The sequence below is a fragment of the Neltuma alba genome, unplaced genomic scaffold (genome assembly GCF_004799145.2).
Source record: "Neltuma alba isolate B1F8T4 unplaced genomic scaffold, ASM479914v2 tig00005567_pilon, whole genome shotgun sequence".
NCBI lineage: Eukaryota > Viridiplantae > Streptophyta > Magnoliopsida > Fabales > Fabaceae > Neltuma > Neltuma alba.
The window spans coordinates 21,899-36,695 of record NW_021634160.1 but is presented as its reverse complement, the minus strand read 5'-3'; the positions used below and the strand labels follow the sequence as shown (position 1 = coordinate 36,695).

Genomic DNA, 14,797 nt, shown 5'->3' with positions numbered 1-14,797 from the left:
AACTTGAAATTAAATCAGAAGTAAGGAGACGTCAAATTATATTAGACAAAATAAGGCATTCGTTGGCAATCGAAATTTCAAAAATGTCTCCTACCCCATCTGTTGCCAAGACAACAAATTCATCCTTCTCAGTGAGGCGTCGATAGGATATTTCTGGAACAGAAATTAGCCCAAAATCTTTCAGACAAAAATCTCCAAATGCCCTGGCCATGGCTAGGCCAGGGGAATCATTGTTGGGCAACCAGACTCGGGCAACCTCAGGTTCATCTTGAAGAGCAAAAAACACGCCCTTTACATTTGCGAATTCTCTCTGCTTCAGCTGTTCAAGAGAAAAGGACATAAGGTAAGGCTTACTATAAGATTCAACAAGGATCTCGCAATAAAACTGACCATTAAGATAGAATTCCGCAGACTACAATCTCAAACCAACAGACAATAGTATTTTATTAGTGATCATGAGCAAGTCTCAAAGAATTCATGTCCTTGGCATTATTTAAGACAAGCCAATAATGCAGGCATCATGTCAACCAAATTTGCACTTATGCACTGCTAAAATATTTTATTTCTCTCAGATTACACACCAAGAGAAATCAAACAGTAAATTATGTTTCAGAACACGTGGAGATATGAAACATGAAAATGGAACAGCCAATCTTTAATCCAACGTTCACAGGGACTAAAGAACTATAATGCAATAGTGAAGATGGCAATCTGTGTTCTTCAATCACAAGTTCACCCCAAATACATTTATGGACCCACATAAATTTCTTAGTCACATAACAGTAACAACAACTAACTCAACAATTTCCACAGTCAATCAAGCATTATGTATCCACTGCCCGAACAGACGTCATGCCTTTTCAATTTAAGGCCCAGTTCGGTGTATTAAAGCAAAATTACCAATCAGGTACTCATAACTATGTAGCCAGTATTGTAAAGGCTGCCATCAGGAACTATTTCAACCCAAAAAATTAAGCTATCAAGTATGCCCGGGATTGGCTTCATTAACATCTGTAGTATGCCCTCCCGTACAATTAACCCAAGGGCTTGAAGCATGGACTTGTCACGCACTTATATTCATTGTGCTAAACATAATTTTAATACAAAGAATGGGGGATGAATCATGAAAGGATCAAACACCTCTGACTAGTTGTTATCGAGACCCTAATTCCATGTCAACAACTTAACTCAATTTTGAATTGTTAAGTGATGCCCAACATTAGTTCAACAAATATCCCTAACAGTTATCACCAAAATCTATTATGCGCAAGCCTCATTTCAGGGTCTGCTTCTGCCTTGCTATTTATGCTGCCATTATTGACAAAGCATAGCTTCCATCAACTGTATCAATGATAATGGCAGGTGATAACAGTCAGGTCAAACTTATCATATAAACATAATGTCAATAATTGGCTGGTTTCAACTACTTCATTGTGTGTGATAGACTTTTGAAGCGATACCTGGCATGATAATAAGAGGGACCTGGGACAACTACATTACTTTCTCAAAATACAGATCTAGAACAGGTTTGTCCAATCTGCCTTTCTGTCACATACTCAGGACAGATCATGTAGTAAGCAATAACTTCATACGCATTTGAACTCCAAAGGTAAAATATGATAATAACTTCATTCACCTGATTTAAGTCCCCGTCAAAGAGGGAAAAAAAAGACAAGAATTAGTCAGAAGAGACAAACCTGGAAGACTGGGTTTCAGATCAACTGTTAATTGAACGGCTGTGAGAGAATCATCTTTGTCTCTCGTACCCAGCACAGCTCTAGAGTCACCAACATTTCCAATAACAAGGTCGAGACCCTACAATGAAAACCATATCATTCTTAAAATAAATGATTACATGACCAAAGCCATAGCATGCATAAGATAACTGTCAACATTACTAAGGTTACTAGCCCTTACTTGCTTAACTAGAGTCACTGCTGTAGTCCCACTGCAAAAGCAGTCAATACTTGGATGCATCTTCAATTCACGGTCCATAACCTTAAATGCCCTCAAAAATGACTCTTTAAGCGTTCGAAAGATCTCAGGGGTGCTTTTCCATTTCCTCAGAATCAATGGATGTCCTGGATTCCTCATCAGCAGATACAAAGGCAGCCTCTTCTGAGTTCATAATCCCCGTAGTATTAATGCTAATCTCCTTGAGGACTTCTCCACCAGCTGCATTCAGTTCCCAGTGTGAACTCAGTTTTAGGGGAAGAGAATCCCTGACTCTTTTGGCAACCATATGACCAAACGGACCGTGGCCATCAAAAACTCCACAAAAAATGGTATCTTTCCTCGAACAAAAGTTCTGCAATGCACAATAAATTGAAATCAGGAAAAACCTATATAAAACAGGCCTAGGATAAACCAAATGGCAGGCATCAATTATTGTATTGCCATGACTTGGATACCGAGAGAAACGATATTAGCATATGACAGACCCCCCACGCCAGGGAGCAAAAAACGGTAACTGCAGAAGGATAAAAGTAAACGACAAACGAATAGGCCATCATTTACTAACGGAGTAGCATTTCTGGGGTCCATTCATCTACGATATCCTTCGTCACTCCATCCTTGGTGCACATAATTTAGAGGCAATATTTTATTGTAAAGAATTTAAGATGAATATCATGTAATAAAAAAAAAAAAACAGAGAGGCGCGGTTCGTTGCCCGAATATAAAACGGAACAAGATAGAGGTAAATAATTTGGATATCATCTGAACAGAGTGCGAAAAACTGTTCCAAAGAATACTAGATAATTAATGCTTAACCTATCGTCCGGCGGAAACTTACGTTAAAATGGAAGAACCATTCAACACTCAGCATGCAAAATTGGAGAAAGATCTAACCTCCCAAACAATCATGGCGTCTTGATTGGTGCCTTTCTTGCCTTGTTGAGTGAACAGGGACGCAACTTCACTAGACCCATTAAGAAAAAGCCTCCCCGGAATTCTATGCAGGGGCTCATCCCTCCAATTGTCAAAGGAAGAACTCCTGGATCCCAGTCTTCTTCTAGAGTTCTTCCGTCTACTGATTCCCGAAGGTGAAGTGGGAAGCGGGCTCCTGCTTTCCGCAGAGAAGCAGGACCCCATCCTGAGGGCCCTGAGAATGCTGAGAATGCACTCCAGACCAGCTGAGCAATCGCACCTCCTATATTCTGTTGATGGATCCGTCACAAAGAATAGGGGAAAACCTTGAGAAGCTGCAGATACAGGCAGTAGTCCAGAAATAATCCACCAGCTCACCCTAAATAGCTGAAATACAAGTGAGAGGAAAGGTGTCGACGGCAATAACAACTCCTCAGGAAATTCCCAAATGATATGCGCTTCAATACCGTATCCACTATGAAAAGCTCCAATTCGGGGGTGAAGCAGCAACTAAAAGAGCTCCCGCTTATTTTTACTTGCTTTGCGTACCGTTAATTATAAAAGGCACGGCATAAGGCTCAGATCTGCGTAACAAACATGCAGCAAATGTCATCGACAGCGGGAAGCCCGCGACGCCGGAATCAGATACACAGACAGGCACAGGCTTTGCAGTTTGATCATTATCTCCTTCTTTAGATCGAGATTGGAAATAAATAGGGGGAAAAAGAAAGGAGCAAATCCAAACCAAAGAGAATGTGTGAGTCAGTTATTTTTGGTGGGGTTGCGGGGTGTTGCAGAAAGGAAATTGGACAAGTTGAATCAGAGAAATAATCGCAACCACCAACAACAAAAAAGATCGCCTGAAACCCGCTCTTAAGGACATGACCTGCTGTAGACAGAGAAACAGACAAAAATAATTTTTGGAGAGCCAAAAGGTTTATTATTGTTATTGTTGTTGTTTTTACAGTAAGAGCCCAAAGGCTGTTGGAATAATACTTCATTTTCTTTCAAAATCAAAGGGAAAACTACAACTACCGATAACCTATTATACTCTACCGTTATTTAATATAAAACCTAATTACTCTTTCAGTTCTTAATATAGAATTTAATTGTTGAGTTAGTTTTGATTCTAAATATAAGACCTACTATTTTTTATATTTATCAATTTTCTCTATATTACCCTATGGATACTCCATCAACTATAATCAAGTAGAAGAGGAAGAGCGGTATTAAGAAAGATGATTATGGTATTTTAAAAAAAATGTGTCATATTTTTTATGATTAACTAACTTATCTAACTTCCTTAATCTAATCAAATTAATTAAATGGGTCTTATATTAAGGACCAGAGGAGTATTAAGTTAATTTTAGTTTTAAATATAAGACATATTTCTCATATTTATTAGTTTTTTCTAAATTACCCCTATAAATACTCCATCAATCATAATCAAGTAAATAAGAGAGAAAGGATAGTAAGAAAGATGATTACTGGTTTTAGAAAAAATATGTCATATTTCTATATTAATAACTAACTTACCATTTCCTTAATCTAACCAAATTAGTTAAATAAGTCTCATATTAAGGACCGGAAGAGTAGTTAATATCAGCCGAAAAAATACAATCAAAACCAACTAATTAGCCTAAATGACTCCTATTTCTGTTATTGCCAGACTCTGGAGATCTCTTTGCAAAACCAACATCAGAGAAGATGGTTTCACGTGATAATAAATATAAGAAAATGTATATTTGGATTACATATAAATCTCAAACGTTGTTGGCTTGTGGTTATTTTCGGCTTCTATAAATTTCATGTCATGGGTAAATAATATCTTCCTAGCTTTTGAAACTTTATTATTAGTTTTGTTCATTATTTTTCAAGTTTGAGAAATTTATCCGCATATAAATTAAAGTTTGATACGGTTATATACATGTAAAAATAAAATTTAAAGAATATAAAAATAATAGTTTGACATTATCTCTATATACTTTAAAATTTATGAGAGTCCAATATCAAATAGGAGAGTTATTTGTATATAATTTTGAGTTGAGAATAGTTTATGCATTTATTATATTTCAGCTTCTTACTTTGTATTATTGGCCTTCCGTAATTTGTGCTGCTTCATGGTGTATTTGGAAGTCCAAAATATTTTGCATCGTTTTACTTTGTTTTAATAAATTTGACTTTTTAACATATAGTTATCTATATGTTTATGTGTTTCATGTTTGAGTTACTTAAAACATGAAAAGATGTCGTCAATTGAGATGCATTTACATAATCAAAATGATGTGAATTTGATTTGTAATCAATGCCGTGATGAATAAACTTTTAATATTTTGATCTGAACAATGCATAATTGAATTTGGAGTTTTCCGACTCATGTTATAAATTATGATCCAGATCTGTACTGTGATTGCTGGAGGTTTCACTGTCAAGATTAAAACCATTATCAAGGGAAAACTCAAGACTTGCACATTGATAGCTGGAATGGCAAACCTCTCCACATAGTCTTGAAGGAGAGCTTTGTTGGGCCATAGAATTTCACTCACATGTGAAGACCCAATGCTTTAATCGCTCAATTTATTTTGTGTACTTACAGAGTGAGTTCTAATAAAGGTTGTTTTAATAGTTATCCGAAGACATGCCTTAATGAACTCCTAGGGAATGGATGAGTAAGGAATTTCTAATAATTTCATCTTTTTTATAAGATGCAAATCGGAATTACGTTTTGAAAATCATTGAAGGAATCAGGAAGGACCCAATGTCCTCGTCAACCTGAACGAAAATGATAATGATATAAACTCCAAGAAGCATGCCTCCACACTTCTCATTCGTCTTCCTTTTTTGTCTTTTCTGTTTCTTTTTAATGTTTTCTACTTCACAATTGCTTCTCTTTTTCTATAACCGGAAAACTAAAAATAATTGAACTACAATTTTCGATAACACCTCTCAGACTTCTTTAAAATTTAATTATAAAATGTTATTCTAAAATTTTAATATAAAATGTTATTCTAAAAGTTTAATTTCTTCTCCTGAGACAGTTGACTATTTCAAAAGCAATATAATGACATAACAAATAAATTTTAAAACATATATTACAGTTATTTTTGGAGGGAAACATAAAGCTTTAAAACTTAAATACTTAATGGGGGAATTTTTATCAAAACAAATTCTTAATAATGTGACTTAGTGCCTCTGCAGGTTGAAGTTTTCTTCTTTCTTTTTTGTTAAGTTTGGATTGGAGTTGACAAAAGTGATTTCAGATTATCATGATTTTCATAAATGATATTATTATTCAGAAGTGACATCAATTAATCATGATTTTTATTAAGAAACATATTTTTAATTAAGAGACTTGGAGAGAAATGATTTTGTTTATGTTTTATTCAGTAAAATTACTTCAGATGTATAATTATTTAAAGGGTATGCCTTCCATAATTTTTTCCATTTTTTGTAAATATCATTTATTTTCAATAATCGACATGAATACCAAAATAAAATTTCAGATTTTACTATGAAAAAAAAATAATTATTTCAAGTACATATCTTTTAAAACAAAATATAAACTTGGTAACTTCGTTAAGAAATAACAGGGAAAGAGAAGCAGAATGCATCATTGACAGGGCGCAGGAACGGGGGTGGGACTATCGGAGGAAGGGATCTTGGAAAAATGACCATTGCCCACACCTCCACCGTGATTTTTGCATACGAAAAGTTACTCCTTAGTACTTACGTTAAACGAGTGATCAAAAGCGAAAGTCTCAGTGAAAGTGTGATTTGATCAAAATGCCCAAATGCTATTTTTTGAGCTTTATGGTTAGCCAATGAGCGGATAGATAAAAATAAGAAAAAATCCTGAAAAAATGACTATCGAACTTCATATTGATCACTATACTTTAAAAAAAAAAAAAACTACACTTGAAAAGTAAATCATAATACATTTTTATAGTAATTCTTTATTTAAAATTTTGAAATTCAACAACCTTTTTTTTTTTTTTGCATTTTCTCTAAAAATAAAATCCTAAAATTCGAATAAAATTTTGAGAAACACATCTCCCCAAACGAAAAATACGCATATGAATTTTCAATTGGAGGCTCAATGCATGTATACATTTTCAGTTAGAGGAAAATAAGGTCTCAATTATTTCTTTTATTGCTAGTTGATAATCCACGGTGACAAGAAAATAAATTTGACAGAAGTAAAATGATAATCAGCTTCAAGAGCAAGTGCTGCCACTAATCAAACAAAATGAGTCTAGTCGATTAGTTTGATGTCTCATGGACGCAAGCTCGCTAATCCTGAACTTTAGTCGTTATCAACGGATGAAGACTCCTCCCCAAGAAACTCTGATCTCAATTGCATCAATAGTCGGCCAAGATAATTTAAGCCTTCTCCATCCCGACCTCCACCCCAAAACAGGTCATGCGGGGCTGCCTCGACAAGCACCGAACCGGCAGTTGAGATCAGCATGTTATTCAGATGAGGGTAGATTGAGAACTTGCATTTAAGAGCTCTGTACATTACTTCAATCTTTATGTTGTCCCAGTCAGGCCTTACCTGTGTACCCACCTAAATATCAGTTCCAATGTATATTCCCAGCCATCATAAAATTAGGATGGCTTTCAGAAGTAGATCCAAAATTATTCATAAAAATCGTAAAATTTTCTTCACTTCTCGACCTAAATTTTAATAATCAGTGTGTTTTGGGCCCCCCGAAATTTCACTTTCAAGGCCCGTGTATTTAACATTTGGCCACTCAAATTTTCATTATTATAGCCCTGCCTCAGTATAGATGGTCATACCAGATCACGTTTCTGTCTCTGCATTGACCTTCCTATTCTCGCAGCTTCTTCTGGACTTTTCGCAGATTTAATCCTTTCAACGCAATTATGAGCAAAAGGATCATTGACCCCAACAAATTTGTGTGCCTATACATTGTGTTATATTTCATAAGCAAACAAAGAGAACTGCAACTATTAGAATTTATGCAGAAAAACAAATACCTGGTAGTAGTGCTCCACACTGAACCAAGTTACATAATCACCATTTCCATCAGGCATTTGAATGGGATGAGGTGAAAAATTTGAAAATGCGCCATAAGGATCCCATGTTTTATAGAAAAATATGATGCTTGATTCATAAGGTGAGACAGTGGGGTCAACAGCAAAAGTCTCATCTACCGATGGGATAACAGGTGTCAAATCTGATAAAGACCGGAGGAGCCCACTAATTAGCATGTCAGGCCCAATCTGCATTACACTTGCCAGTAAAAAAATCCCTCATCAGGAGATAGAAAGAATAATGTTCACAGGAAATGCATTACATATCAAGAACATGGTAAAATCTGATAAATCATGTCAACTTAAATATCCAATACTAGACACATCTGGTAACCACGTCTCATTAAACAGAATACTAGACGCAACTAAAATTGAAATTTTCTCAGATATTTAGGCATATGTAAGTTAGGCCAACATGTGTCAATCAGATAAATAGATAAATATTTTGAAGGAATTGTTACCAACCTGGTCATAGCAAACATCAATCAGATCTATGGCCTGTGACATCTCAACCATCCCAAGCTCACCGACAGGAGATGGTGCACTCTTCCCCCCAATAATTTTAGGAGCAACAAACGCAAAAACCTGTAGACCAGGTAAATCACTATCACACCCAGTAACAATCAAATCAAAACAAGATAGCCACCACAAGCTTCGTAAAACTAACAGGAATTTTCCGGCTAAACACAATTATTTAAAAGCACATAGCAGTTTGTTCAGATATTTTTCACTAAGACTGGCCCCACTACAGAAAGAATTAAAGGCGGATATTCACAAAGATCCAACAGATGACCTATTTCTTTTCTTAGTCCAAAGACAGTAACCTGTTTCAGAGAATTCAAACAGAAAGACTCAATTCTAAAAGATATCTTGTCAGCAGTTCGATAAAATCTGATCCTATTCAGCAAATTATAGTGACCACAGCAAGAGCAAATAAACATTTCGAAGTATATGTCCAACCTCCACTAATAATATAGAAAGGTTTCACATTAATCCATAAAAGGATGTTTCATGTTAATCCACTCCCAACAAAGAAAACGAGCCAATAAGGATAAATAAAACCTTGTGAATTACTCCAGATGAAATAGCAGATGCAGCCAAAGTTCCTCCGCACTCCCATAAAATTGAAAGATACCCACGATCATGAAAATACTCCATGACATCTCGAGGATTTAACATGTCAAACTCCACCACCTCAACGCCTTTAGATGCAAGCAGCTTTTGGAAGCTCCTCCTAGCACCCCTCTGCGTTACAACTATGGTAGAGACCTCTGATGTGTCCCATAGGTTCGCTTCCTCAGGAAGATTAAGTGTCTGGGACAATACAATGCGAACTGGCGTATGTCCACCTCCATGTCTTGCTGTCAATCTTGGATCTAATTCAAGCATGAGAAAGTATAAAAACTCAAATGCTATCAAAATCATATGTGATCATCATTATACTTACTGTCCCTTCGCACTGTGTTTCCTCCAACAATTATGGCATCATTTCTACCACGTAGTTCTAAAACTAATTTTCTAGATTGCTTGCTGCTTATCCATGCCGAATGCCCACTGCTAGTAGCAATTTTTCCTAGTAGAGTAAAAGGAACGTAACAAGGGATGTTATAATTTTTAGGGTCTATAGCAGAGGCCAAGAAGGGGAAAATCATTAAAGGAGGAAAAAAAATAAAGGAAAAGCTTAAAACTGCCTGACACAATGCTCACCATCAAGGGTCATGGCAAACTTAAGGACAGAGAAAGGAAGTCGTAAAGCAGCCCTGCAAATCAAAGGGGCATTGACAAGAAGACATGCCTTCTGAGCTTCCTGTAACACATATTTCCAACATCTCAAAGGTAAACTAAAACGTAAACAGCATATTAATGCACCTTACGACATGAGATAAGATGTTAGATGCACACCTCAGTCGGTTTACTTTTGAGATCCTCCCCAAGAACATGAACTTGCACTCCTTGACTACGCAATGCACGCACAGCATTGCCCCGCAGATGAGGTAAGGGATGTCTCATTCCAATAACAACCCTTTTAACTCCTCCCTAGTTCACACACATTGTCATTTATGAACTAAAAAGGCAAAGAAAACTAGAGTTAAAATAATCAAAGCCGAAAAGTAGGGATAGAAGCATGAAGTGAAGGCATATAAAAGGCAAACCTGAACAAGAGCAGACACGGCAGTGTGATCACCATGACAATCCCCAGGTTCCATGTTGAGATAAGCAGTAGCACCACGACAACATTCACCTGCGGCCTCAACAGCCTGAACCTCAGCTGGTTTAGTACCTTGGGCATAGAGGAAACCCTCCCCGACAATGTGGCCAGGGGCAGTAGCTATTACACAGCCAAAGTTGGGATGGGGAGAAGTGAATCCAGCAGATTTGTCAGCTATCACAGCTGCTCGCCTGATGTAAGCTGAATCAAGTTCATAGGTTCCGTTATTGTAGCTTTTAAATGATGCCTTACATATAAGGGAAGGGCGGACACAAGCCATGAGAGAGAACAATGCCATAAGCGAAGCTCCTTTGGACTGGCTTTGTGGTGCTTGATAAAGCTAAGCAAAGAGAACAAATTTCTCCTCCCTAGAAAACATGTACAGAGAGAGAGAGAGATGAGGTCTAAAACATCCATAATCCACAAGCCATAAATAATAAGGTAGCGCCAGATTTAAGGCCTGTTTGTTCAATCTTGTTCTGAAAAAAGTGATTTTTCAGATTGTTTAAAAAATTATTAAAAATTCAGAGATTTTGGAAAAATATGAAGTTAATTAACGTTTGGTTAAAAATATAAAATGCACTTGTTAAAAAATGATTTTATCATGTTTGGTTACAACAATGTAAAAGCGCTTTTTTATTATAAAGTTAAAGGACCAAAAAAAGCACTTCTTAGAAGACGTGTTTGGATTAAAAAAAGTGCTTTTCGTAAATATAAAAAAATTTTATAACATAATTACCATTTTAGAACCATCATCACCTTCATCTAAACTATCAGTCATCTGTGTAATAAATATAAATTCAATCAAAACACAAACTAAACAGTTTCGTGCACTTGAGCATCATATTGCCTTTTGCTGTTAGCCTGCTGAGGTGCTTCTAGTCAAAAAAAAAGTTAGCAAAAGGTGTCTACTTTCTTAAAAGATTCCATTCCACGTTTTGGAGAGAATCCCCCCATCTTCATTGACTTCTCTCAAGGTTATCACACAAAAACGAGTGTAAAATAAAAGTTCTACAATCGTAAAGCATTAGTTGAAAGTTGACAACATGCTAATCCTTTTAGCAAGGTTATCAGACCTATGAAAGAAAAAATGAATATAGAAAAAGTCAACTATGACATGAGCTCTATATAGCATATCAAGATGTGATCATCAAAAGAGGCCACTCCACCTTCTGCACGACTATGGCAGGCAATTTTACATAAGCCCTCAAATTAAAACTATCTGGCATACAGCCTCACTCTAATATGCATGCAAAACAGAAAATGATCCAAACTCTAATGTACTGAGCATACATACCAAACAGACAAAGATCCAACTGTGATATACCAAAGACAAAGACTCACTTGTGATATAGTTAATAAACAACCTTCGAGATATACTGGACAGAGAATGAACTCATTCCTTTCCTCTCTAATATTCTGATCTGATAAACATTGGATATACCAAACAGCGAAGGAAGGAATATTTAATTTCTAATATTCCTCTCCCCTTCATAGTAATTCTCCTTTCTCCCTCACTTTCTTCCTTCAAAACTAACCCCTCCCTAAAATCTCACTACAGACTCACGTTCATTATTCACCTTAATCTTATTATAATAATTTTGAATCGTCTTCACACTCACACAAAAGGCCTGACATCGTATTCATTCTTTTCCACGCTCATGCACCCAAAAAAACTCCACTTCATCTTTTATTTGTATAAAAGATCTCCTATTGATGCTTGCAACTAAACCTCCGCTTCTTTCACACAAGACTCAAGCCCAGAAAATTCACAAAACCAAGCGAAAATAAAGGGGAAGAAAATAATCTGCCAATAGCAAAAGCATAAGAAACAACCGGAGCAAATATGGAGCGGGGAGATATCGTAAGCGGAGAGGGAAGAAACCCATATCCAGCGATTCGCGAGAGGTGAGAAAAAGGGAGGAGGATAAGAAGTCGGATACCTTGTTAATGGAAGACGACGACGACGATCATTGCCGGTGTGAAAGCGAAAGGAGGTCGACGGCGTTTGTGGCCGGCGGGAGTGGACAGCAGATGAACGCGTAACTCGTGAGTCGTGAGAGCGAATGCCTTGAGTCTGCGATGAAATGAGACAGCCGAACCGTGCACGAAATATATACTTTGTTCAGCTAAACGCTGGGCAGAACCGTGCACACGGGCAGCAGCATGGCCCTCGCCTGATAACTACAGCTGTCGACATTAAAAAGCTAGGTTTTAAAGGGTCAGGGTCTAGGCAAGTTTTTTAAAAGTTGTATATTTTAAAATTATTGTTGGTTAGCATATTGGGCTCAATTCTAAGTCCAAAAGGCTTTAATTTAGACCTATTTTACTTAGATGATTCTGTTTTATTTGTAACCCAGATTATAAGAGATTAGGATATCATAACATTTATGACTTGGGATTAGGATATCGTAGCATTTATGATTTGAGATTAGGATATCGTAGCATTTATGATTTGGGATTAAGATATCATAGCATTTATGTTTTTTCTTTTTTTGAATTCCTGATTTTGTGGATCCTCCACCTTGTTTTCTTTTTAACGCCAATGATATGAGATTCTAAATTACCACATGATATCATAGCGATGGCTCATAATACACTTCAGTTTGGCGTATGTGGTGCCCACTATAGTGGCAGTGAAACCACTGATCCAAGATCGCATGAAATAGAACAACTTGATGCATCTTTGAACAGAACCAATAACAGCTCAAACCTTAAAGCTCCTATCGATACTACTCCTACTTCAATTGTAGGGCATAAACTAAATGGAGACAATATTTACAATGGTCTTAAAGCGTATTAATGTTTGTTAGGGGGAAAAGGAAGGAAAAGTATCTAACCGGAGCTACTATTCAACATGCTGCAAATGACCCCAAGTTTGAAAAATCCATGGTAATGGTCTGGCTCATCAATTCAGTTAATCTGGATATTAGTGAAGAGTATTTGCTAGCACCTATAGCAAAGGAGATATGGGACTCAGCTTGGGTAATTTGGTCCAAGCAGGTAAATATGTCCAAGTAACGAAGGTCACAGCATTAAAACCTAACTCTTGGATTGTGGAGTTAGGAGCTACAAACCACATGACTGACAATTTATCCTTATTCAGTGAAATTAAACCCTATAGTGGAATAAACATTAAAATTACAGATGGGAATCATCCTAAGGCTCTTGGAACTGGAATAGTACATGTTACCCCTGAAATAACTCTCTATGATGTTCTTTATGCACTTGTCCTTAAATTTAATGTATTATATGTGACAAAGGTTACTAAGACTAGAATCTGCACTGTTAACATGTCTGCCACTGATTGTACTTTCCAGGAACTAAGATCAAGGAGGATGATTGGCAATGCTTTGGAGAGTAAAGGGTTATATTATCTTGATGGACAACTAGATTGCAACAAGAGGATCGTGCTTTCTGTAAGTAGTTCTATTTCTAATAAAGACTTGATGTTACTGCATTATAGATTAGCACATCTAAGTCTTGATTATATGTTGAAGTTGTTTCCAAATATTCTGAATAAAAAGGATGTACTCATTAATTGTGACACTTGTCATATTGCTAAACACAAAAGGAACTCCTGTTGACTCAACCATATAAACCCTCACATCCCTTCTCTTTAATACACCGTGATATTTGGGGACCTTTAAAAGTTTTAACACCTTGTAGAGTAAAATGGTTCGTCACATTCATAGATGACTACACACGCATAACCTGGGTGTATCTATTGAGGCAAAAATTTAATCTGTTTACTACCTTCAAACAATTTCACCAAAATGGTTAAGACCCAATTCAACACATCTATCATAATCTCCCGGAGTGATAGTGGGAGAGAGTAGCTCAGTTCTCAATTCATGCAATACTTAAATGAACAGGGAATTATACACCAAACTAGTTGTGCTTACACACCACAATAGAATGGCATTGCAAAACGCAAAAATCGACAACTACTTGAGATTATTAGAGCCCTTATGATCACTCATAATGTCCCACACATCTTTTGGGGAGAAGCTATTCTCACAGCCACTTACCTTGCAAATAGACTGTCTTCTAAGACCCTAAAATTCCAGTCTCCAATTCACATCCTATCTTAAACCTATCCAAACACCCAACTACTATCTGCTAGTCCTCAAAAAGTTTTTGGTTGCGTGGCCTATGTTCACAACTATCATGGAGGTAAACTTGATCCTCAGTCCTTTAAATGCACTTTCCTTGGTTACTTCTCAACCCAAAAAGGCTATAAATGTTACTCACCCACACTTAAGAAATTGTTTGTCTCTATAGATGTAACCTTCACTGAAGATACCCTTTGCTACCCTAAAAGTCCAATTCAGGGAGAGTCCTTAGGGGAACTGGACCTTTTAGGAACCCAAACTCACAAACCTCTATCTCAAACTCACATACCAGCCTTACCCAAACCAGAACCTGTGACACACAATCAACCGGAACCTAAAACGCACCCTGGGATGCAATCTAAACCTGAAATCAGACCTGAAGTCAGTACAATTGATGCTGAAACAGATAATATAATGACAAAAGATGTTAATAATGGTGACATAAGGGAACCATAAGCATATTCATAAAATGCAAAAATACACCATTTAGAGGTTTGTCTCTTACAGCAACTTGTCATCTACTTATAAAGCTTTTGTGGCTAGTGTA

The 14,797-nt window shown here is 36.6% G+C and overlaps 2 protein-coding genes across 2 annotated transcripts; both read right to left on the bottom strand.

Annotated features, from left to right (window-relative positions):
* Positions 1 to 31: 31 nt before the first annotated feature.
* LOC114748026 (probable protein phosphatase 2C 33) lies at positions 32 to 3,378 on the bottom strand. The gene is given in 6 exon segments (XM_028936384.1): positions 32 to 274; positions 276 to 319; positions 1,698 to 1,815; positions 1,918 to 2,061; positions 2,063 to 2,308; positions 2,851 to 3,378. Coding segments are annotated over 6 exon segments (1,038 nt in total). The 5' UTR covers positions 3,094 to 3,378.
* A 3,547-nt stretch (positions 3,379 to 6,925) lies between these two features.
* Positions 6,926 to 12,284, bottom strand: LOC114748021 (riboflavin biosynthesis protein PYRR, chloroplastic). Its single transcript, XM_028936378.1, has 10 exons — positions 12,079 to 12,284; positions 10,080 to 10,503; positions 9,829 to 9,963; positions 9,634 to 9,733; positions 9,374 to 9,499; positions 8,989 to 9,302; positions 8,392 to 8,511; positions 7,870 to 8,115; positions 7,669 to 7,794; positions 6,926 to 7,423 (listed from the first exon to the last, which is right to left on the bottom strand). Exons 2-10 carry the CDS (start codon positions 10,431 to 10,433, stop codon positions 7,172 to 7,174), a joined length of 1,773 nt encoding a protein of 590 aa, XP_028792211.1. The 5' UTR covers positions 10,434 to 10,503; positions 12,079 to 12,284; the 3' UTR covers positions 6,926 to 7,171.
* Between the last annotated feature and the right edge of the window lie 2,513 nt (positions 12,285 to 14,797).